Source organism: Panicum virgatum, chromosome 4N, assembly GCF_016808335.1.
Source record: "Panicum virgatum strain AP13 chromosome 4N, P.virgatum_v5, whole genome shotgun sequence".
NCBI lineage: Eukaryota > Viridiplantae > Streptophyta > Magnoliopsida > Poales > Poaceae > Panicum > Panicum virgatum.
In genome coordinates this window covers 36,376,586-36,402,124 of record NC_053148.1, presented here as the reverse complement: position 1 = coordinate 36,402,124, position 25,539 = coordinate 36,376,586, and the positions used below count along the sequence as shown (strand labels likewise).

The window sequence follows — 25,539 nt, the reverse complement described above, 5'->3', positions numbered from 1 at the left end:
GCTAAATAAAGCGCATAATTGACACCTGAAAAAACACAAGAAAAAGAAGATGGGTGGCGGGAAATATTTTCATGAAAGCCCGCCCAAAAAAAGGGCTTCTATGCTTGCTCCCCCATGACTGTCCATATAAGTCTCAAGTCAGATCGTTATCCTACATAAAACAAACAGAAAATAGGAGGAAAAAAAGAAAAAACAAGAAAGAGGGAACAGATCTGTTCGTCACCGCCCCTCCTCCCATCCCCAAACTCTTTCTTCCAAAACTCACGTGTGGGACATGGAGGACGAGGATCCCTTCCCTAAAAGCAAAAGAAGGCAAAGGATGGAGCGTATCTGGGCACAAGACAACAACATGAACCCTCACGCTGCAGGGGTGGAGGTAAAAAATGTTCTCCCTTAAGATCCACTTGTTTTTTGTTGCTTCTGGCTTCCAGATCCATTCCTAGATTGCACATGGAACAAGAAAAAAGAGATCCAATCAGAATCATGGAGAAAGGAATTTTTTAGATCTAAGAAAAAAGTTGTAGACAGGATAGCTCTTGAAAACAAGAAACATCTTATTAAAACACAGTGTAATTTCAAAAAAAAATATCTGAATTGACTAACCAGACACACAAAGAACGAGTAGATATATTTTGCAGAAATAGGCATATCAACAAAATAACTGAATTGCTATGTACGTGCTCATAAGTTTAGATGCTAACTGAAATAAGAAAAAACATGGAGAAGCAAATTTCTAGATTCTAAAAAAAACTTGACATGGTAACTCTTGAAACAAACTTCTAGTTTCAAAAGCACAGTGTAGTTGAAAAAACTCTTGACAAACTGGCTTGTTACAACTCTTGACAAATAGGCATATGCAAAAAATTCCAAAATTGTTATGTATGTATTGTTAAAGTTTTGTTCCTAACTAAATAAGAAATAATTTGTTTGCATGCAGGCCGGTGATGGGGCATTCAAACAAATTGAGCAGATAAAGGCGACAGAAATGTCAAGCAACTCTATGGACAACTCAAACAAGGTTATGATGGGTGGGTATACAGAACTAATGATGGAACATATTAGAAGTTCACAAGAATCGCCATGTCATCTATTTGGGCCTGAGGTATGCATTTGATTATAATAAAAATACAATGAAAAAACAAATACAAACAAGTCTAATTGTAAGTGTTTTGCATGAAGCTTGTATACCTCAGTAAATGATTGAAAAAATGCACTTGCAGGTATTGCTGAAGAGCATGGCCTGTGTGGATAAGAGGTTGACTTCTATACCTGCAGCAATAGTACAACTTCATGATCCTAGCTATAAACACGTCTATTCACCTCAGGTATGAAATCAAAATACCTTACATAACACATTAGTGCTAATTTTATAAAAGTCAACATTTAGTGGTGTGTGAAAAAAAGATTGGAAAATAGAAATGAAAGAAAACTTGTAAATGTTCATAGGTAGCACTAGGGGAAGGGGCACAGTCATTGACTGCTGAAGCTTATGATGAGAGTTTGATGGATATGGATAGATGGAATTCGATCCAATGCACACAGGTTTGCCATGTGTAAAAGAAATACAAGAAAAAGTGTATTGATGAAAAACTATAAAGCTATTAACACATAAATTTTTGTGGTTTTATTTTAGCTTATGCATAATGGTGGATGTTCAGAACAGGGTGTGCCTTTTGCTCAGAACGCTGATGCTATGTGTGGTGCAGATGTACATGGATTGTATGAGGTTAGGAAAACACATATTTTTTATTTTTCTGAAATTGTGATATAAAACTAGCATACTTACATATTTCTCTTGTTGATCATGAAGGCTCCTGTTGGTTCCCTTACGCATCTTCTAACAGCACAAGATGATTTTGATCCTCGATTTGATTACTCATTTGAGGTAAAAAAAATAGTATGAAAAATAAACAAAGCCAAAGAAAGTTAAAAGGGAAAAAATCACTGACCTTTTGTGTTCATGCAGAGTGGCTTGTATATAACAAGCAGGTGTGATGGTGCTACAACAATAACAAGCAATGATGGGGCATATCTGGAAAACAATTTATCTGCAAATACAGAAGGTTGTGATGTTGGTGTGAGGATTGGTACATCTAACAATGAAATAAACTCAAGCAATGATGGTTTGGAGTACCTCAGTATGTTGAATGAACAACTTGGGATCAATCAAGTGAAAGCTGCTGGTGGTGTAGCTGATAAAGCATCAGTTGAATCTTGCGGTGCTAATGGCCAACAACTTGACGATCTGCAAGCAAATGAAGAAACAGAAAATGCACAACAAATTAGTGGTGATGAGCAACCATACATATCAATCAATGATGTTGTTATTGCAGATGTTGAGCATAATACTGAAACAGCCACAATAGCAATGGAAGATGACATTACAGAAGAAGACATAGAGATTTTTAAACACAATGAGACTGTAGAAGCAGCAGCTATATCACTCAGCCAGGAAGGAGGTGAAGGTCTCCATGTGCCGAGGATTGATATGCAGTTTGAAACTGATGAGGAAGCACATGCCTTCTACAACAACTATGCCTTGATAGTGGGATTTTCAACAATAAAGTCAAGTACATACAACTCAAGGGAAAAGGGGGCAACAAGAGAAGTGACAAGAAGAATTTACAAGTGCAACCGCAGAGGGAATCTCAGTCTTGAGGATGTTGGAAAGAAAAACCAACATGAATCAGGTGTCCAGATAAGCAGTGATATAAAGAAAAGAAAGGTACTTCACATGAACAATGATGAAGCTGAGCCTGTACCAGCAGCAAGAAAGAGGCGGTGCAAAGTAATTGACAAGACAAAATGCCAAGTAGGCATGACAATAACAAAGAAGAATTGTGTTTGGACAGTTACTAGACTGAATCTTGAACACAACCACAACCTACTTGCTCCAGCACTAGCTAAGTTGCTGAGATCTCATAGATTCTTCACAGAGCAAGAGAAAGCTATGATCAGATCTTTCATAGATGTTAACGTGCCCAACAGGAAAATACTAGCATTCCTATCATTTCTAAGAGGAGGAATGAAAAACACAAATTTGGTGAAGACTGATATTAGCAACTATAGAACAAGAGTGATGAAGGAATGTGGTGAAAATGACATCTCATAGGTAGTAAATTTTTTGAAGCAGAAACAAGCGGAAGATCCTATGCCCTTTTTCACATTTGACACGGGAGAAGACTCAAAAGTGAGAAATATATTTTGGGCTTATGGAACAAGTAGAATATGCTATGAACATTATGGTGATGTCATAAGTTTCGATACAACATATGAAACAAACAGATATAACTTGAAATTCGCACCGTTTGTTGGTATAAATGGACATGGAGATAACCTTTTGCTTGCTGGTGCAATCTTGAGCGATGAAACAATTCCAACTTTTAGATGGTTGTTCAGCACCTTTCTTTCCTGCATGGGGGGTAAAGCACCAAAATCTATCATTACAGATCAAGATGCAGTGATGAATGCAGCTATTGCATTGGAATTCCCAGATACAATACACAGAAACTACTTATTTCATATCATGTCTAAGGCAGAAATCCTATTGGAGCAGTTTTAACAAAGAATCCAGAATTTGCAAGGGACTTGTACGATATCATATTTAATAGTTTGACGGAAGAAGAATTCGAAAGGTTGTGGGCATACATGCTAAATGAACACAAGGTGCATCACTTGAAGTATTTGAGAGTGATGTATGAAAATAGGAAAAAAATTGTGCCAGTTTACTTCAAGAACAACTTCTTCCCATTCATTTGTTCAACATCTCGCAGTGAAGGTATGTATGCTCGGTTCAAAGAGAATGTGGGGCCAACTAGTAGTTTGATTTTATTTGTGAAAGAATATGATAGAATTATAGCAAATATGGATGAAAAAGGAAACCTAAGAGACAAGAACAAGGCACAAGAAGTAGCATTGCTGCACTCAACATATACATTTGAAAAACAGGCCAGAGACTTCTACAATACAGAAATATTCTACAGGTTCCAACAATTAGTGAAGGCTATTGGAAGGTATGTAGCAGATGAGGTGGAAAAAGGCAAGGTGTATGTGATATATAAATCTGAGGAACACACAAAGGATGAGGTGAGGCCAAGAAAGTACCTGGTTCTGGTCGATATGGCACAAGAGAATTATGTATGTATCTGTGCACGATTTCAGAAAGATGGGTTGTTGTGTGTCCACGTGCTGAGAACTCTAATTCAGTTGAACAAGCACACATTGCCTGAAAAGTACTTCATAGATAGGTGGCGACCAGTTGAGAGGAAACAAGTTAGAAATGCAACAACATTTATACCAACAGAGCTGACAGGGAGAAACTGCACTCTCAGATATAACTTACTTTCAAAATGTTTTGTTGATGTTGCCTCAGAAGGTTGCCTGAATCTTGAAAGGACAAATTACATGGTGGCTGAACTTCGAAGAATCAAATCTGAATTGAGAAAGATTCCGGTCACAGAAGAAAATGAGAATATCATAAATGACTCGCGGTAGGAAATGAATACAAATCTCACAAGTGAGATTGACAGTTACACAAACAATGAAGATCCACGTCAAATAACTGACAGGCACACATCAACATCATTGATCTGTAATGGAACTAGAAGTACAGCAGACTATGAAGTGCCAACACTTATAGTGCAACAAAAGGATTTCCCAGACTCAGGCAAAGACACAGATTTATTTAAGAATCCAGATGTTGTACCTAGAAAAGGCAGACCAAAAACCATGCAGAAAAGTAGAAGGCTTGTTCCATATGGGGAGATTGTACGGACTAAAAAGCAAATAACATGTAGCACTTGTGGTTCTCATGAACATAATAGAGCAACATGCACTAAGGTACCAGGAGAAGGAGGAGCTGTGAAGAAGAAAGCATCAACAACAAAAAAAAACAGCCAATCCAACACAAACTACAAACAACACAGGTGATTACTATATAATCCATCAGTTTTTTATTTTGCGGAGTAGAAAAAATAATTTTTAATTTTTAAAAAACATGCTATGTTTTGTTTTGTGTAGATGGCAGGCAGCATGGAGAATCATAATTACTCGTGCTAGAAGACAGTACAGGAGGCAAAAGAAATGTGGTTACTCGTGCTGGATGGCAGTCGAGGAGGCAAGAGAGTGTGGAAAATAAGAAAAAAATTCTATTATTATCTATTGTATCATGGTAGTATGTTAATATGTATTAAAGACTGTCTGAAGAATATTATTGTATTTTATTTCTTGTGATTCCATGTAATGAAGAAACAATTAAAACTACAATTTTGTGTGCTATAGAACCAGTTGGGGATGTTTGTGTTTGGGAGGCATAATCAGATAACTCTGAGAAAAAAAAGTGATAGCAAACTTGATGAAAAAATGATGTGAAAAACTGAGTTGTATGGATAGCTGATGAAGAACCTGAGTTCTATGGATGACAAATGTTCCAGAAGTTACAATCACAAAATATTCCCAGCTTGTTTATCATATACTGAAGTATGGAAGATGGCCAAAAAGAAATATATATTGCGAGCAAAGAAATGACACATACCTGAACTTTACTGTATGAGAAATATATACTGAGTTGTCTTGAAACTTTTATGCCACTGAAACATATATTTTTCATGAAAAACTTGTATCGAGAACCACAGAAAACATTAGCACATAAAAAAGGGGGGATTAAGGACACAGTGTATACAGATAATGAGATTAAGATCCGTATCACAATATTCAGTACCAAAGACACGTGAAATGAAAAAAAATCAGTAGCAAAAGGAGAAAGGAAAAGGTTATACATTCGAACATAACAAAACAGTTCTGCATTTAGAAAACAAAATCAACGGTTGGGTACACTAGTCTTGACAGCCAGCAGGCCAAGCACCACTACACTAATCCACCAGCCCCCCCCCCACACACACATTGTACCCCAAAACATCATCCGCATTCTTAGAACTGCAAAGAACTAGATGGTTGGAATCCAGGTCTTCGCTTCAGCTCCAGCTGTATATGTTCAAAAGAATAAAAAAATACTGTTACAATAAAATAAATTTCAAAATAGAAAAGCAAACAAAAATTTTGAAAAGTGAGCTGACCATTGCTTTATGATTGCTGACCATATCCTTCGCATGACTATTGCTGTTGTGGTGGCTAAATACCATACTATTCATGTATTGCACCTGATATCTGGGATATTACTTGATGAAAATTTTTGTAACATGTCGACGTGTGGGTCCCACAACTCCAGAAACTTCATCACAAAAACTCCATCATCATACTTTGAAAAAAACTTCATATCATACTTCGGAACAGGTGCGTAGTGGATGACAAACTCATGAAAATTCCAATCTACACCAATGAATTCATCTCAGGCTCTCACAAAATTTGGTATCTAGATGGATATGAAAATCAATAAAGAGAAGAAAATCAGATGAGAATTAATAAAAGGGAGCACGAAACTTGCATGCAAATTTTTTTTAAAAAAAGACTCACAATAGTGCTTCTAACATTCTGTTGGTACAGTTCATCTTCACGGAAGAATGAGTCGAGGAAGATAAAGTAACCATCATGTAGAGCGACAATGAACAAGAACCAGTGGTCGTCATGTAGAATTGGGAAGAAAAGCTACATGCAGGATAGGAAAAAAGGAGATTGTTAAGAAAATTCCAAAAGGAAAATATCATATTCAAGAGAGATGTACAGATGTGCTGCTTACGTAATCTGATGCTATGAACTTGAAACATCCATTTGCAAGTGTGAAGCATCTCCGACAAGTGTCATGTAAGAAAGTCTGGTTCCATTCATGGTTCATAAGATAATCCTGGCCAAAATGCCGCATAAAACAAAACCAAAAAAAAAACAGAATGAAAAAAGGAAAATAAGAATTATAGTAGAATTAAATAGAAAATATTGGGAATTACAAGGATATGCACTTACACCAACTGTGGAGAAGAAGAAATGACAGCGAGAATCTTTAGGGTGCTTATCCTTGAACATCTTCCGGCAAAACGCATTGATGACAAACTTATCAACATATACTTTTTCAGAATGCCTCAATGTTGCTAGCTGCTGATAACTAACATGAACATTGTCATAATTGATTACTTCAGTGCTGCAAAAGATAGAAAGAAAATTAGAGACAACACTATTCAAACAAGACAGAGATAGAAAGAAAATTAGAGACACTACTATTCAAACAAGATAGAGAAAAAGAAATCAACAACATAAAGAATTTTGTGATGGAGTAACAATATAGTCTTGAGGTGAAACAATGAATCTTGTATTGCACTTATTGGTTTGAAAGTTTCTGTAATAAGAATTGGGTTGTATTATATGTCGGGGGCGCCTTGGCTGCTTTCCTGCTGAAGAACTACCAAGATTGAATCCAATCATTTCACATTTTTTGAAACATGAGATCCCTGGATCATTGTTTATATCATCAACCTCTTTGGTAACTTTGCTGCAAGAAGCATTGTAGATATCGTCAACTTCTTTGGCCATTGTGCTGCAGGAAGCATTGAAATTCTTGAATCCAGTAATTTGAACTTCAGGGTTGCAGGTGATTCTTGGGGGCTCTGCACAAGCAGAAAAATTTAAGAAAAAAATAAATAGAAACAATAAATTTCAATGTAGGGTAGCATCTGGTACTTGGGGGATGGGGTTCCATACAAACATTTAATTTTTTATGAAAATCAAATGTCAACACATGAACATCTAAAAAATTGACATATTTAAAAGAGCTGAAAATCTATCAATTTTAGTTAAAAAAGGTTATACATCACTTGTGTAGAAAAAATAAACCCAAAAATCCACTAAGATAAGTTTTACCGCCAACAAAAATCCACTAAGATAAGTTTTACCACCAGCAAAACCTGCAACTACTATGTGTTGCATAGAGTGATAGAGAGAGACACACACAAGCATTGAGAAAAAATGGATAACATTGTTACAAAAATAGTCAGCAGATCCTAACTTGTACTACACAAATTCAGGTACACAACTTCAACTAAGGGCGAAATGTATATTCTAGGCAGAGCTAATATCAAAAAATCAACTAGTGAAACTATGAAAAATATGGGGGTTATGAGATATGATATGACCACAACCATTTAGAAGTATAACAAGATATATTTTAAGTAGCATTAAAATAAAAAGGAACAAACATACTAGTAATATGAGACGGCCTTGAATGTCAACAGCTGCTAGTGGAATTGCTTCGCGTGACGAGTCATAATTTGCATCTGGTGTTCTATCGAAAACAGGGCTATCCTGATGATGATCAGCATTGATGCCGTCACCTGGTGGCTCATCGGCAATACTTGGGTTGTGTGCGGGCTTACAATGGCTTGTGCTGTGGGTGGGAGCTGGAATTTCAGAGTTTGGCACAATGTGCTCCTGCATAACAAAAAATATAAAAAATTAGAAAGAATACGTAAACTTGAAAAAGAAAAGAGTGAAAAAAAGGAAAAGGAAAAAATCTAAACCTCATCATGATATGGCACACATGTGGGATAATCATAGATTGTATTCCCATCGCAAGGTAAGCCAGCAGCTCTACGTTTGCGTGGATCGTCAATGAAATTATCATTGTCATCAAATTCTTCAAGCAGACGGAAGGATGGAGCAGGAGCGTCCATCATACTGATAGTTTTTGAAGATCTAATACCCGAGCTAACCTGTATGCAAAAAAGATAACTTACTGATTTCTTTAGCATATTAAAAAGTGCATCATCATCAAGTGAACTCAAATGGACAAAACCAGAACTATGACTGTGTGCATTGTCATTTGGAGCTCCCTCATAATTTTCATCATCAGTATCTCTCTCAGATGAGTCTAAATACTCATGATCATCTTGGACATCATCATAGAAATTACCACGTGCAAGTTGACTCATCTAGCAAAAGAAGCAGCAAGAAAAGGTAGTACAAACATACACCAATCTATATTAGTTTGGGGACACAAACATCAACATACTGTGATTCAAACCATTATGATGCAGAATGCATGCATAATCATAAAAAAAATAATTTGCTACAACAAACATGATATTGAAAAATAATTTGCTTGAATGTCAGAACATAAATATGACACATCCTGGAATAGTATAAATTTAGTTCTTCTAACTGACTAATTCTATGCACCTAACTGTGTGAAATTATGATTAAGCTCTAGGTGATCCACAAAGACACATACACAAAACTAGGGAGGGAGGGAGAGTTCAGTAATCTAGCAAAAAAATAGCACTACTCCCTAACCAGCCAAAAACTGCTACAAGTTTTAATTTTTTAATCATATACAAAAGCGTCTTGGCAAATCAAATCAAATATAAAGATATTATTTTCAAGAATCAACAGTTCAACACCCCTTAGAACAAACATATTAACTCTAGGATGATCACGCTAGTTCATGATATGCTCATACACCAGCAACACTAGGTCATAGTGCACAAAATAAAAAACTTATTCAATCATGGCTTACCTGTACAAGAAAAGGAATATAAACAGTTCTACAAAAAGTATTACATTACCGTTGTAAAGCAAATCAAAATATTACTGTCTCAAATATGGAGCTTTCAAAGCTGAAAAAGAAGCAAAAGAAGAACTTCCCCCCTGATCAAAACAAAAAGAGTCATACAGTTAGCATGTATAACAGTAAAAAAAGAACTGACAAGAATGGTAACCCACTAAAAAAAATTGACAAATGGTTTAATATGATAAGGCAAAAAACAAGGTCTACTAAAACACTAGACGATGGTAACCCACCAAACCAATGGGCTGAAATCAAAATAACCCAACTTTAGTAACCCCCTACTGGATATCAATCACAACCTACCTAAAAACAATCGCGTTTATTAGTACCAATAAAAATGTGTACACAGACATAAACATATAATAGACAATAAAAATCATGTGTGATTACGAAAGTCAGAACCACCAAGCAAACCGTATCAAAGTGAGTGGGTTGGAGGAAAATGGTGAGCCAACACAGATAGAACCTGACATCAACAATAAAATGAGCCATAATATTTTATTCTTTTAGTACCTATAAGCACCTAGATTACCATTTATCTATGACTTCAAATACTCTGAGTTCATGATCTGTAGCCTGTATTCCATACGAACAACCAAAAGATGGGAAAAGGTAGTTTTTCGGTGCTAGAAATGTATATGACTTCTGCAAAAAATGGAGCAAGCAAAAATGAACCAAAAACCCTAACACCTATATAGTAGATCCGCACACAACAGCCAACTTAAAAACTGTAATTGTGTGCCAAAACAAAGGGATCGACCACACCTGGTCTCACCACCAAAAAGTAAACAATCCCAACCCCCTCCCTTATACACGTTCACAAAACAACATCCCCTACCAAGCATGCTGGTGTCTCAATCCGTGGCTAACAGTTCCTGCATCTTGCCTGGCTAACGCCAGCTCCAAACACCCCCATCCGCGGGGGACCCGCGGCAGCGTGCTCGCCTGAGCTCTCACCGCCCGACACACCAGGCTCCGGGTCGGCACTTGCCCTCAGTGCGTGCAGCTACAATCCCTTCCCCCAATCTCGGAACAGAAACATGAAAATCCATCTCAAAGAGGTGGTCGTGTGAAGAAATCTAGACAAGCATGTGCTGATCCCCTCACCCCAGCCCTCTCACGCACACTGAGTTCCTTGTGCCCCCTCCAAATCCCTCCCCCTCCATCCATGAAATGGAATATAAATCAAACACACGCACAAATCATGGGGGATCTAGGTGGAAACCCTAACAAAATCGCAGAGGGCACACTCGCGGATGAGAAACTTACAGTCGAGGACGCCGCTGCCTCCTCCTCGCACTAGTTGCTGTCGCCGATGGGGGCTCCGGCGATCTGGGCACAGAATCACACAGGCGCCCAGGAACCATGGCCACCCCTTGGCTTCCTTCTATCAGACGCAAGAGTGGGTGGGGGTCTGAGCCTCTGACTGAGAAGTCGAAAGGGTAGGGTGGGTGGGGGAAATGATGAGAACATTGTAGCCCGGATAATTAATGCGGCATCCTTCACGGGTCTCACCTAGCACAAATTTGAACCCGCTAACAAAGTAACAGACACGAGGTAGCCTTTGGTGCGGGCCCGGAAAAGAAATAACACAGGATCCAGGATCAACGTCCACTTCATATCGTACGAGCCGCGTCGTCGATTGACGAATAACAAAATTTCAATCGGCTGACGCCGAGTAAATCTATTTTTTTTACGATGGGCACGGACTGTTGCCTCTTCCCGAACGATAGTTAAAAAAGAACGGAGAGAGTAGTTATTAATTAATGATTGTTCCAACACTTTCCAGATCGGACGTTGCTGTTATCGTGCTCCTAAAAATTTTGGAGGTGGCGAGTTACATTTCAAATTTTTCAGGACCAACAAAATAAATCTACGAAGAAATGGTCCCGGAAATTCAGCAGCTAGCGATGCATTGTACACACCGACGCGTTGAGAAAGGGTGCTTCTTCCATCGAGTCCACCCCGGACATCATCTGTGACCCCCCCCCACCCCATGTCACAATGTAACATTTGTTAGATCTCAGCCCTTCAAATCCAATCCAACTAGCAAGGTGGGCCACGCTAATAGTGCGGGTAGGTAGTTTTTTATTTAATTCTTTAAAAAATTTATATTGATAGTAGAGATGTATTTCATAATTTATTTATCTCTCGTTTGCTCTTTTTCAATACTACCTGTAGCATTCTATGCATAGTAGTTCATATCAATCATCAAATTTTATGTTGCTTTGTTCTATATTATAGTTGCATATTTTAGTACTTTAACCTGGAAAGTCTAAATTTGAGGATTCAATTTAATTTTGGGTTACCTTGAATACGGATGCCTACTGTACATATTTGTATTTCTCTAAAGTTTTTATAAATAGTTATGAAATATATTTATATGTATGTGTTAGTTATGTTTGCCAACAATCTGTATCTTAGATGTTAGAGTTCGATTTGTATCTTGCAATATTTTGATTATTATTTAGCGAAAATATATCTAGTGTAGTTTTTAGAGCACTTAAATAGCATCTAGCAGATCTAGATCTGACTCATCATGGGAGCAAAATAAAAATGTAAGTTGGGGCCTCCTGCTAACTTTGGTAAATAAATGTTATGCAAAACTTATATATATGTGAGCTATATTAATGCATATATATTGTAATTTTTTTATTTAATCAAACCTATTATTATTTTTCACACTTTGGTTACTGCACAATTTATTAGTTTTTAGCCCATATGACTGCACAAATTGGCCTACTTTAGAGTTTTGTCATCTCGGTGATAGATAGTTCCATATATATTTTTGTTATTGTTTCTAACTCTTTTCTTTATCTTCCATTTTCTCTAGCTATTTCTATTGATTTCTCTGTCTTCCATTTTGTTCCTCCGTATATTTGAAATTGATTAGTGTGTATCACGTCTGATGCATCTAATGGAGAAGTTCCCTATTTAGTATTGTGTCTCAGGGCTTTTGTTTTTTTCTGAGCGAAGAGGAGCAGCCGCAACAACGTACATTTGTTTGAATCATTTGTTTTGTACTGTAGGCAATTAACTTTGGTTTAGCGGGGCTCCAGACCTGTAGCTGTGGCTAAAATAACTCCGGTGGTGGTTTTTTGGATGGAGTAGCTTCTTTTATGGATATAGAACCGTTTTGAAAACCACTTGGTAGAAGCGCTTCTCCTATTTTTTTCATGAATATATGGAAGATGTCAAATGTCCAACATGCCATTGCTATAATTTAATATTTTTCTCATAATTTATATATGATTTCATAATAACATAACTTCATATGAAATAACATAGTAGTGACTAATGATATTATTTATAGACTAAATCAATAAATTCAGTTTTGTTCTTTTCTTTTGCCCTCATTTTATCATTTTTTCTGCCTTCTTTTTCTATTCTCCTTTTTCTACTATTCTTACCCATTCAACCTTGCTGCTTCTTTATCCTTTTCTCTTCTCTTTCTCTATACTTCTTTAGAGGTATAGATCACATTTGTGTTCCGTGCCTAGTATTTTTTCATGTACTTATAGAAGATTAGATGAGAATAATAATGTTAAGAATTATTTATGCTATTTGATTCCTCACACAACTAAGTCCTTGATTTTTCTCATACGTCTATTTAGATTGAGCTAATAAATAGTCACATTTATTTGTAGATTTCGGTGGTTTACTCTTTATCTCAGTGATTATTACTTGTTTGGAACTATTTGTATGCGCACAGAATCGTGAGTCTTTGTTGACCACCATCAGATTAGTTTGTATAAGTGAAGTTGTTCAGGAATATACAACATTTATGTCTGCCTTCCTTTTCTATTCTCATTTTTCTACTTTCCTTACCTATTCAACCTTGCTGGTTCTTTATCCTTTTCTATTCTCTTTCTCTATACTTCTTTAGAGGTATAGATCATATTTGTGTTCCGTGCCTAGTGTTTTTCATGTACTTATAGAAGATTAGACAGGAATAATAATATTAAGAATTATTTATGCTATTTGATTCCTCACACGACTAAATTCCTGATTTTCACATGCATCTATTTAGATTGAGCTAATAATAGTCATTATTTGTAGCTTTCAGTGCTTTACTCTTTATCCCCGCGATTATTACTTATATGGAACTATTTGTATACCCACAGAATCATGAATCTTTATTGACCACCATCAGATTAGTTTGTATAACTGAAGTTGTTCAGGAATATGCAATATTTATGACGATAATCCTTGGCATGGACTCTTTGTCATGTCCTAATTTTTCTTAATTTGTTAAATTCGAAATTATATATTTATTAATTGTATTTGATATGGATTCTTGAATAGTTTGAATCGTTAGATCTTGATAAAATCCAACAGTGCAAATTCTTCTCTTTTTTAGATTAACATAGGAATTTCTAGACCCTCTCGACGAATGTGATGACTTCTTTTAACACTCTCTTAATAATATAATATAATATAATATAATATAATATAATTTTGTACTTTTAATTTTAATTTAGCTATTCGGCTAATATTATTTTTTTGTCAAGTGCTAATGCAATTTTCTTAATTTTATAATTTCAAATTTGCCTATTTAGTAATTGTATTCAACATGATCTCTTTGGTTAAACCCTAATTTCTTTATTTTTTAATTCCGAATTAAGCTATGTACTAATCATATTCGGCGTGGACTCTTTATCATGTCCTAATTTTCCTTAATTTTTTTAATCCGAAATTAAGTATTTATTAATCGTATTTGATATGACCTCCTGAGTTAGTTTGAACCGTTAGATCTTCATAAAATCCAACGGTGCAAATTCTTCTATTTTTTAGATTAACGTGGGAATTTCTAAACCCTCTCGGCGAACGTGGTGGCTTTTTTTAACACTCCCTTAATAATATAATAAATAGATGGCTCTCGGCATTGGGCCCGCATGCAGGCAAAAACTAATCCCGTTTCAAAGCTACCATGCAACAGACGGAGTGGACCGAGCGGACGGCGCCCGGAATCTGCACAGCCCCGGCCGGCGTCCTCCTATGCTCGCCGGCGAGGGGCACGGCTGCCTATGCCCAGCCCGCCGAAGGAACGCCCGTCCGACCGCCTCGAGCACCTCCTCGCCGCGCTCCGCCCCTCCCCGTCCAAACCGGCTTCCCCACCTCCCTCGCCGACCTTATCGTCAAGAACCATGGCCGCCTCAAGAAGCAGCCTTCCCTATCCTCCAAGCGCGGGAAGCGCGGCGCTGCCGCTTCGCCATCGCCATCCCCTTCCGTTTCCCCCTCTCCGGCGCCATCCCCGCCGCCTACGTACCTCTCCGCCTCCCTCGCCGGACGCTGTCGACGTCTTGCCGTCGGATCAGCCGCCCCGGCCCGCTCGCCGTGGCAAAGGCAGCAGCTTTGGCCTCGGGCAGGGCTTCCTCGCCTTCAGCGGCATGGTGTCCCTCGCGCCCCTCATGATCTAGAGATAGAAGGTAGCCGCGGTCGTCATCGTGGCCTCCTTCTCGCTCTTCCTACTCGAGTACGTGAGGTCTTCCTTGCGTCCCCGGCATCGCACAAGGCAGGACTACCACGGCAGGGGCGGCGTCCCCACTCCTAGCGGCTTCACAGCGGCGGCGCGAGGGAAGCCCGGCGGTCTCCCGCAGCGGCGGCCCGGCGGCCCGGCGGCCAGGCGCCGCGTCTTCCCAGCCGGTGCGGGATTGGGGCGTGCTGTCCGTTCCGTCCCCGACTCCCGTCTCCCGTCTGTTAGCCGCTTTGGGGTATTTTTTTGCCTGCATGCGGGCCCAATGCCAAGAGTCATTGGATTGGATTTGGAGGGCTGAGCTCTAACAAATGTTACATTGTGACATTGCTACCCAATGTCACTGAAGCTAAGAACCACCCCCCCCCCCCGCCCCCCCCCCCCCCCCCCCCCGGCCGTATCTGCGACGTCGTTTCCTGCGTTCCACTACTTTGAACCCATAACTGTTTGTTCTCTTTACATACATGCATCACTACCAGTGCACGTGTCAGGTTTAAGCCTTTTTTTCTAGCGGCCGCCTTCTCCCGTACTAGAAGTTCTACACAACAAACATCGACAGCTCGTAAAGCGACGGGGCGACAAGTTTATTGCCTGAACAAAAAAAGAAAAAGTCGTCCTCGTCACGAGCCGTTCGTAGTTCGTGGCCGTGCGCCGCTCGGAAAGGTCTCGTGCCATGATAGCGAGCGCGGCCGCGGCAGCGACACGCGAACAAACCGCACGACCTGCTTGCTAGCTGCTCCTTGCCTAGCAATTTAGCATGAGCGAGCGAGCTGCCGACTGGCTAGTGGCTACTAGAAAAATGGCTAACGTCAGCAGCACCGGAAAAAAAAAGATCTTGGGCCCAATCAACTCACGATTCAGCCCAGCCTCTTCTTCAGTGCGCGATCGCAAAGCAGCGTGTCATTGGGCCGAGAAGATGGCCCACGTTTTCAGTAGGAGGCCGTTTCTCCATTTGCTTTCCCTGTAATGTTCCTTTTATGTCTTTAGGTTGAGCTCGCATGGTGTTGGAAAAAATTCTTAATTCTTCTTTAGTGAAATATGCTCTTTTGTGAAAAAGTCATCGCCAACCAATCCGGGTCAGTCGCCTCCGGCCAACAAGGCAGCACATCCGCATGTGGAGGGCGAGGGAACAAAGAAAAAAAACGCTCAGAGAGTTGACGTACTTCCAACGACTTTTCAATTATCAAAGTACTATATCCGTTTCAGAATATAACTATTTTCAATTTTTTTAAAGAAACTTTTTAAATTTTGATTGTGTAAACAAAACTATAAAATTAACAACATAAAAGTGATGCCAGTTAATTCATAATGAAACCAAGTATCAAATTCGTAATGAAACCAAGTATCATAGTATGTAATATTTTATATTTAAAAGTAATTAATTTTGAAGATATTATTAGTCAAAGTTGAAATAATTGATTTTGATCAAATCAAAAAATTATTATATTCTAGGATAGAGGTAGTATACGCGAAGGACTAGGATATAGCGCGACTAGTCACGCGGATGCAAAGTGCGCGACCCCCATCTCTTTTCCATTTTGCTTCCTACCTCACGTACAGCTGGTACGTGCAAGTCTTTTTAGTATAAACCTTCATCTAAAAAATATTTTATCTCCTTTGTATTGTCTCCATTTTGAATATTGATTGTACTGTTGTGTTCTACTCAATAAGACGAACAAAACTATATCGCACTTGCATATTTTTTTGAAGATATTCTGCATGGTAGCAAGTTGCTATTTGTTATATATTTTTGTTAATTTTTTTAATATATTATCATAAAAATAAAGTTCCCACAAAAATTACTCTGGTGAACATAAGTTTTCACAAACAAAATCTATCATATACATAAGTTTCCAAAAAAAACAAATATCACACATAAGTAGTAAAAAGGAATAAGTTATCATGCACATAAGTTTTTTTACAGTTTGTTATAAAAATAAAAGTTATCATATATGTAAAACAAATACACATGAGTTGCTATACATATAAGATATAAGATACTATAAATAAAATCTATCATACACTCATACATATAAGTTGATACAAAAGAAAAATTTGCTATTCACATAAGTACTCAGCACAATATGCCGATATACGCATAAAGAAGTACATAAAGAGAGCAAGTGTGGTCTAGTTTTGTCCATATCACATCAGACACAATGGTGTCATCGATTTTTGAAACGGAGATAATATAGGAGAGATAAAATATTTTTTGGATTAAAAAATATTAGAAAAGCATGCAAGGGAAGGAGAGGGCCGTTAGAAGATAGAAGGCATGGCGTGGACTTCCTTTCGATGCTGCTATAAAAAGGTTGGATGGACAGTAATAAAGACCATGGGTAACAAATCCGTAGGCCAACCCGACGTCGCGTGGGTCGCGTGTTACGGGGCCAACCCGACTCATTTGTTAGTTTTTTCATTGGGAACAACTTTTTGCTCTGTATATGGAATATTTCGCTACTGCAGTGCGATTTTTTGGGCCGACGTGGGATGCGGATAGTTTTGGGCCGGACCATGCGTGTTTTTGTCCACACTAAAAAGGGCCTCGAAAGGTACAGAGCAGCTAAGAGAATGGGCCGACCAATCAGGACACAATGAAACCGAGGAGGCCCAGCCCATCTGCAAATCCTATATGTCTTCCGAAAGATTTTTTCTTCCCCACATTCCAATGTTTGAGATTCGTGCAGATCACCTCAACCGTTAGATTTCCTCAACCCTAGCTTTCTCCTTCCTGCTGCTCCCTTTCTCAGGATGTGCCGCCGCCTCGCCGCGGGTTGCGAGCGCCGCGCTCGCCCGTCGTCTGCCGCCGCGCGCCTGCCCGTCGTGTGCAGCAGCGCGTTTCTATGCTACTGCTATGTGCTGGCGCTGCTGTGCTGCCCGCCGCCTCGCTGCTGCACTGCTGGCGCTGCTGTGCTGCTGTGTTGCGCGGCTGCCACCGCTACTGTGCTGCCCGCTGGGATGCTGCTGGCGGCACTGCGCGCTGCTGCAGCCGCTGCTGTGTCGCACGCTGCGCCCGCGCACTCCGCCGTCGAAGAAGCTCACCAGAAAAGAAACCTCCAACATTTTTGTTTTAGCATTTACAATATTTCGTGTTTCAATTTCAACATTTTGTCTTTACAGTTTCAATATTTTAAAAATTAAATATTGAATATGTTTAACGAAATATTAAGTTAATTTTATTAAAATATTTCAACATTTTGTCTTTACAGTTTTAATATTTTAAAAATTAAATGTTGAATATGTTTAACGAAATATTAAGTTAATTTTATTAAAATATTGAATATATTTACAGTAGATAAATAGACCAAAGTAGATTTTAAAAATAGATGTTTAGATAGGACCCCCTCGCCAGCCCATCTGCCTCTGTCCCCGTTTCCTTCCTTCTCCTCCCCCGACTAAAACCCGGAAACCCCAAGGCCTCGCCACTCGCCGCCGGCCGTCGCAACCACTCGCCTCCTGCGATGGCTCACCTCCGGCTCCTCCTCTCCCACTCGCGGCGCCACCCACAGCCCCACCGCCTGCTCCCTCTCTTCCACTTCTCCTCCGATGCCGACTCCGGCTCAGCCCCGCGGCGGCCGCCGCCGCCGTCCATCAAGCCCGTCTCCTACGTCCCGAAGCCGCGGCAGGAGGCCCCGCCGGAGGAGCCCGCCGCCCCGCCGCCGGCCCCGGAAGCTGCCCGGGGCCCCCAGTCCCCGCTGCCGCGGCGGCCGCAGCAGCAGATGCCGCCGCGGGAGTGGACGCGGCAGGACATGCGGTTCGTGAAGGACGCGGCGCCGGTGATCTCGCCCGTCTCGTACCCTTCCAAGGTCGCGCCGCTGCCGGAGGACCTCCCGGCCGGCGGGCAGGCGGAGGGGGCGCCGGAGGAGGGGCTGCGGGGGGAGGGGGAGCGGATCCGGATGGACGCGGCGCGGCCCACGAGGAGCATCTTCGGGGTGCCGGTCGAGGAGGAACAGGTGCCGTACCCGACGATCATACCCGTCGTCAAGCGGCCGCAGAAGGTCGCCATTGATCTCGTTGACGCCATCCGCTTACTCAAGGTCTGTTATGCTCCTGATTTTTTGAATCCATAATCCACATAGTCTCCGCAGTGTTCGCAATGAGACGAGTATATATCCTGTAAGGTTTTTTCATATTAGCGAGTTTTGAGCTGGAACTGGATAATGATTGATTGGGCGAGTTCTATAATGGAAGAAATCATCGCTATGCATGCACATGCTAGCTTTTATGTGCACACATTTTGTTTGATTCGCAGTCAAGTAGAAATGGTGTAGTGGTTTGCCATTACAGTAAAATTGTGAAACCTCAACTGTAATGTGTAGAGTCCTATGATAATGCTACAGAACTTATGTTAAAAAAAAGATAATGCTACAGAACAACCACAAGCAGTTGGATTGCAATGTCTCATGACTCCAGTATTACGCAGATGTATAACCTCCAAGTTCCAGAAGACAATGCTGTAGTGCTTGTGATGACAATGACCTTTTGTTTACTCAAAACATGAGCCAAAATTCAAAACTTACTTACCTCTTAGCCTCAAATATTATAACTTCCCCAACCTTGAATACCTTCAAATTTAAGTCGTGGATGGTGAGAGAAGTGTGGGTACAACACATGGGTTCTGCTAAATTATTAACCCTGGAAATTGTACAATATAGCTTGACTCATTTTTGTTTTCTATTATGTTCATGCTTATGATGCTCGACTTGAATGCAATGTACCATCTTTCAAGTTTCCTTCCTTTGAAGTTATCAAATCATAATTTGTTCTTCTTCTGCTTTCCAGGCCAGTACAAATGAGAAGAAGCGGAATTTTGTTGAAACGGTTGAAGCTCATGTGACGTTAGGTGTTGATCCACGTCGCGGTGACCAGGTATGCATTCTACTCTCTGTTCTTTTTTTACTTGATATTATTGATTTTGTTTTGCTCCCTCCAAGATCTCACTTTGGCTGTTACTTTTTAGAACCTTTTATTATTAAGTATTAATGAAACTACAGCATTATAAAATGTACAAGGATATACCCAGTGATGTTTTGTATGCCCTGTCATTGTAAATATTTTATAGTTCAATAAAATTTGACTGCATAAAAGCCTCACATAAGAACTATGTCTGGAAATCCTTGATGATGTTCTTGGCCTTGAACTACTTAGAGTGTGAAATCTTTGTGTTTTAGTTTTGCATGCCTTGTCCATGAATTTTCTTGTTAGGTCCAAATACAAGCTATTTGAATGATAGAAAAGGTGATGGCTCCATGAGCCAAGGGGCTTGGCATGTATAGGGGTTTAGCAATGCTCTATAGTGCCCCCACTTCGTTACTGAATGAAAATAGATGGCATGATTAATGTAACCTAAAATGCTAATGCATTGGAAGGGACACCCAAACAATTATGGTGACCTATGGGGCAGTTTTTTTTTCTTAAATAATTGTTTAAGATTTGCTTGAACTGCAGCTATTGTGGTGTCAGTGATATTCATTCATGCTCATCTGCTCACATCATCTTGATTACTTGTTCTGTTACTATGTTAGTTCAGCATAATCGATCAGTTATGACAACAAATATTAGGAATGCAAAGAGAACTATTGATTCAGATAATTTGAGTTGCAATTACAAAAATGGAGAATACCTCTTTCTGCTGATCAAGAGTCCTTAAAAGGAGGGCAGAAACCACATAAGTGAACAACAGTATTGCTAACATGATTTTGTGAACAATTTGGTATTTTTGTGTTGGCCATATAGTCAAATGCACAATAATTTTTGTCACAAATCCTATGGTAGGAGGTCCAGAAGCTTTATGAAATCCTAAGCAATTATGCTTAACTAGTGCCCCATCAATTCAGTAGCCAAGATGATGCACTGAACCAAATGGTCTGGTTGTGATTGATTGGTTTTTGGAAACTTATCATCTGACATACTGATCATACTTCTACCTGGGTTACAGATGGTTCGTGGTGCCTTAACATTACCTCATGGCACCGGCAAGGTATGATGGTATACTTTCTGAATACTTCTTAGTCTATCATGTGTATTTTGTACTGAGTTTTTTTGTTTATTTTTTAAGACTGTTAGGGTAGCGGTATTTGCTGAAGGTCCTGCAGCGGACGAAGCTAGAGCTGCTGGAGCAGATGTTGTAGGTGGTGATGAGTTGATTGAAGAGATCCGCAAAGGTACATTGATTCGCTCTGTTGCTGTACCATATCGTTCACTTTCCATCTACATGCATGCTTTCTTGTGTACTGTGTGTCATGTCTTTGAGGATGTCCATGAACTTGAAAGACTACTTTTTTTCTTCAGTTATCACTCAACATTTTTTGAATTATCAACTAAGCATTCATTCTTTTGTGAAAATCACAGTTACCATTCATTCATTTGTCTTTACCTCGTTCAGTGTCTTATTGTCTTGGTATCCTATAGTTATCTTTTAATCAGTGAACCCTTTTGTTTCCATCATCAATATATTTGATAATATTTGGATTTTTATTTCCGCCTATGATTATGTGTATAGGAGGAGGCAAACTAAGCTTTGATAAGTGCATAGCAACCCCGATGTTCATGCCCCGTCTTTCAAAGGTAACACCATAGCACTGTGAACTTATTAACGTTAGTTTATCTCTGATTGATGTATATTAACATCCTGGTTGCCTTCCCTTTTCAGGTTGCTAGGATATTGGGTCCACGTGGCTTGATGCCTAATCCTAAGGTAAGAATGTTCACCAGTTTTATTGAAGAATCATCCTCAACTTCCGCTGTTGGTGACACATGGTGCTTTGTAGCTAGGGTCTGTGACAAATGATGTTTCAGGTGCTGTCAAAGCGGCAAAATCAGGCCGTGTTGATTTCAAAATAGATAAAACTGCTATAGTGCATGTTGGCCTTGGAAAGGTATGGAAGCTCAGCACTAATCCCAACAGCCCTAGCGACACTACCAAGATATTGGGTTGCTGAGCATTTGTAAACTTTTTTGTTTACTGGCTCATCTTATTATGTTCATGTCATTTGCAGGTGAACTTCTCTGAGGAGAGTTTACGTGAAAATATTGGTGCTTTTGTGCATGCACTTTTACTTGCTAAGCCAGTGGGTCTAAAGAAAAGTAAGTGATGTGTTGACGCTACTTATACTGGCATGCTGTTGTACACTTGACCTTACAAGCAAATATTACCCATAATTTGTCAGTTCCCGACATGATTGCTAAACAGTTCTTGTGTGGTGTGTTCAGTGCAATGCTAACAAAATTGTCAATTTTCTTTTGATCCTCTGTCAGCTACTGTCTTGCTTCCTTCTTTAAAGTTCTTGTGTAGTTCCCCTGATAATTATGAAGCTATCAAATCTATCAACTCTGAGCATGATTGTTGTGTAGTTCTTGTGTACTATAATTTATAGCCCCTATATGGACTTTTTGAGTACCAATGCTATCAAAATGGTGTGAAATATGTTTTCATGCAGGCTCATTTTGACTCTGTGAAAAGCTATCTGATTATGTGATATGGATAGTAAACATGTCACCTTTTTTTTTTCTATAATTGTATATTTGCGTATTTTATATTTACGCATTCTAGTTGTTCACAGTTCCCCTGATAATTGTGATGAAGCTACAAGTCCAGGCTGTTAACATTCTCCCTTTCTTGCAGCTTCAAAATATGTAGGATATGTGAAGAAATTCACACTGAGTAGCACAGTAAGTTATCTTCTTGACTGTGATACTTGCTGCTGAATCCTTTTGTTGCATTTCCTAGGGATGCCATGGATTACTTACATCAAATAATAAAATTATTAGCAGTGTCAAAAAAAATAAAATTATTAAAACCAACTATAATTTTCATTCTGGTGGAGTGTAACCAGATGTTGTACCTGGTAGTTGCCATGTGGTTATAGTATCTACTTCGTGTGTGTGTGCTAACAAACCATGCTTTGTGTGTGTGCTAAACATACTTCCCTTTAGGCAGAACATATTCCGTTCTAAACTCAGTAGTAGCGAACTAGTGGTGCATATTTCTTCATTTGTCTATATAGTGGAATTTTGTTATGAACTTGTGATGGAATTTTTTTTGTTACAAATAATGGAGGTTTGTTGGGACATCCATGAAACAATAGGCCCTATCAAGTACTGTATTCTGTTCAGAATGAGATACATGTTTTTAAAACTATAATAATAAAGTTAATAATGGTGGATGGAATGGTGCAACCACTGAATACAGTATTGCTAATGGTTGGATAGCACCTTTACACTGTAGTGTACAGAGAGATGTCTTCTTAATGATTGCAAGCAAGCCTTACAGTATCTTTGCAGTGGATCAATCTATCAAGCAGTCTTTTGGCTTCTAGAGTTCTTTCGATCACTAGTTAATAGTTGCCAAGTGATTCTCGGGCTTAACAATCTGTGAGCAAAACTAAAAGTTGAGCATATTTTTGCATGTAAGCATGCCCAAGAGTAGCCATAAGAGGACTATGACGAGTTATTTGATTTGTCCTTTTACTGACATGCATACTTTTCTGTGTGATAAACTTCAAGGCCTGTTTGATGCATTTTCTCCGCAACTTGTTCTTCTATTTTTCTTTTCTTACTGGAGTAATGTCCTTGCAGATGGGACCTGGATTTCCTATTACCATACCATCATTATCTGTTGCTGCTGATCATTATAACAAGGTCCAAGCCAGCTAAGACAATACAATAAAAGGTGAATGGAATTTTTTTCTCCACTAACCATGGCTTGCAGATGGTAGCCTGTTTGCAGTGGAGCATAACTGATAACCAGGTTGAGAACATTTGGATGGTTTGCTGTTTTGCTACTCGGGATGATAATTTTGTGGATGAGAACATTCGACATGGGATGTTTAGTTTGTCCTTGGGTCATGCATTTTGTGATTGGTGTTGCTGGTCCACTTTTGTCATCCAAGGTTTTCACATGTATGAAATGTAATCACGAATTCCTTCCTAGAAAGATTGTAGTTTTAGGGTAGCTCTTATTTTTTATAATAAGAAATGAAGTATTGAACCATGCTTCTGAATACTTGTACTTGAATCAGACCTGGAATTTGCACCCACAAGGCCACAAGTGAGAATGAGCTAACTGGCACAGTGCCCTTGGGAGTTGCTATCAGTTCCGGTCGGTCTGCCCAAGCGTTCTATAACCCTAGAATGTTTGCTGCAGCTGTGGTGTTCAACTCGTTATCTTATCCTGCCGTTGCACGTGGGACAAACAACAAACTACATATCTCATGTCTGCTTGGCTCATCTGGAGTTGGTCAAAAGATTTTGACTGTTCTGTTGGCTGATGGTGCCGCCATTTCAAAGCAGATGGCTACAGGTGTATTTTGCTCGTCTTGTTGCGCCAATATCGGATGGCCTGGACTCGGTGCGGCTTAGGTTTATTACGGAATGTTTGGTGACAAAAGGGCTGCACAACTGATTAAACATGCTAAGCTACCATTTAGACGAACAATGGGTAGCATTTCCAAGATGATATGGAAAATCTTAGAGATATCATTGGTGTCCATTTTAAATAGCAGAAACACATAATTGAGAAGTATACGTCAATATGTTCTATCGCTCTTTCAATGCCATGAAGAAAAAGAAAGGATATGCAAATTCTTCTCGCTCCATATCAATGAAGCCGTTGACACACGAAATTGACATCCATGCTCCACATTTTCCATTCGATCCAAGTTAGGTCTCTTCACTTTTGCACAGGGGCGGATGCACAACCCGGGCCCGGGCCATGGCCCGGGGTTCGGCCTAATTTTTTTTCATTTTGCAGTAGTTTCTACTTCTGGACTTGGATCAATTGCTGAAGAAGGACTTGGATCAATTACTGAAGAAGAATAAATATATTACTTCGCGATGGCGCTTTTTGTATGTTATCTATCTTTCCGTTTATATTTTCATGTATCTTTTGAACTGTGAGTTTGTGGACGTCTATACTTAAAACTCGACCCGGGGTTCGACTCAATCCTGGTTCCGCCACTGCTTTTGCATATGTTTCATATGAAAGCAAATTCTTCTCGCAGACACAAAGATGCGATGTTTGGTGTTTGCGAGAATTTACGACATTTCCTTTCATCTACTCCCTCCATTCCATAAAAAGTGCAATTCTGTGTTTAAAAAACATTCCACAAAGAGTGCTATCATAGATATTGAGTTTCAACTAATAACTATCTAATTAAGTGGTTAGATTTAATTTGCATGCCAAAACTAACCGCATGTGACAAATAAATGAGGGCATAAAAGTCTTTTCACAGCACCACTAATCTGTCTGAAAAAACAAGAATTGCACTCTTCATGGCATTATCTGCTGCAAAACATTGTGAACGCTGCAAGGTTTACATAAACAGTAATTGAGTACTATACTAACGCTCCAAGATTTGGAGCGCTCCCGTTCGCTCTGGCCCCACGTGGGGCCCGGGGGTACTGTTCATGTGGGCCTGGTACTGTTCATGGGCCCACACGTACTGTTTAAGTGGGGCCCGCGTGGACCCCCGGGTACTGTTTTAAGTGGGGCCCACGCGTACTGTTTAAGTGGGCCCGCATACTATTCAAGTGGGGCCCGCGTATAAAATATATT

The 25,539-nt window shown here is 39.6% G+C and overlaps 2 protein-coding genes and 1 long non-coding RNA gene across 5 annotated transcripts; 1 reads left to right on the top strand and 2 right to left on the bottom strand.

The window, feature by feature from the left end:
* Positions 1-211: 211 nt before the first annotated feature.
* On the bottom strand, positions 212-1,968 carry LOC120669539. The gene is made up of 3 exons (XR_005672686.1): positions 1,787-1,968; positions 1,189-1,269; positions 212-439 (listed from the first exon to the last, which is right to left on the bottom strand). It is a non-coding gene; the product is annotated as an uncharacterized LOC120669539 (long non-coding RNA).
* A 3,754-nt stretch (positions 1,969-5,722) lies between these two features.
* Positions 5,723-10,942, bottom strand: LOC120668974. 3 transcript variants are annotated; one of them, XM_039948800.1, is made up of 9 exons: positions 10,778-10,942; positions 8,463-9,588; positions 8,146-8,373; positions 7,423-7,553; positions 6,916-7,090; positions 6,680-6,799; positions 6,472-6,603; positions 6,075-6,370; positions 5,723-5,982 (listed from the first exon to the last, which is right to left on the bottom strand). In XM_039948800.1, the coding sequence occupies exons 2-8, from the start codon at positions 8,871-8,873 to the stop codon at positions 6,347-6,349; spliced, it is 1,221 nt and encodes a 406-aa protein (XP_039804734.1). In that variant the 5' UTR covers positions 8,874-9,588; positions 10,778-10,942; the 3' UTR covers positions 5,723-5,982; positions 6,075-6,346. The 3 variants fall into 3 exon arrangements, with proteins under 3 accessions (XP_039804734.1, XP_039804732.1, XP_039804733.1); XM_039948798.1 differs by having other exon boundaries at positions 6,075-6,327; XM_039948799.1 differs by having other exon boundaries at positions 5,724-5,982; positions 6,075-6,327; positions 6,695-6,799.
* A 7,397-nt stretch (positions 10,943-18,339) lies between these two features.
* On the top strand, positions 18,340-24,073 carry LOC120670818 (50S ribosomal protein L1-like). The gene is made up of 10 exons (XM_039950984.1): positions 18,340-19,021; positions 19,767-19,853; positions 20,923-20,964; positions 21,043-21,148; positions 21,487-21,551; positions 21,637-21,681; positions 21,755-21,862; positions 21,983-22,070; positions 22,609-22,655; positions 23,562-24,073. Exons 1-10 carry the CDS (start codon positions 18,446-18,448, stop codon positions 23,637-23,639), a joined length of 1,242 nt encoding a protein of 413 aa, XP_039806918.1. The 5' UTR covers positions 18,340-18,445; the 3' UTR covers positions 23,640-24,073.
* Positions 24,074-25,539: the final 1,466 nt, after the last annotated feature.

Coding starts and splice junctions, on each gene's coding strand:
- LOC120668974 (XM_039948798.1), bottom strand. CDS start 8,873: ATGAGTCAACTTGCACGTGGTAATTTCTATGATGATGTCCAAGATGAT. Junction 6,800..6,915: donor TCTTCTTCTCCACAGTTGGT/GTAAGTGCATAT, acceptor CATTTTGGCCAG/GATTATCTTATGAACCATGA. Junction 6,328..6,471: donor AGAATGTTAGAAGCACTATT/GTGAGTCTTTTT, acceptor TCATTGGTGTAG/ATTGGAATTTTCATGAGTTT.
- LOC120670818 (XM_039950984.1), top strand. CDS start 18,446: ATGGCTCACCTCCGGCTCCTCCTCTCCCACTCGCGGCGCCACCCACAG. Junction 20,965..21,042: donor TACCTCATGGCACCGGCAAG/GTATGATGGTAT, acceptor TTATTTTTTAAG/ACTGTTAGGGTAGCGGTATT. Junction 22,071..22,608: donor GCCAGTGGGTCTAAAGAAAA/GTAAGTGATGTG, acceptor CCTTTCTTGCAG/CTTCAAAATATGTAGGATAT.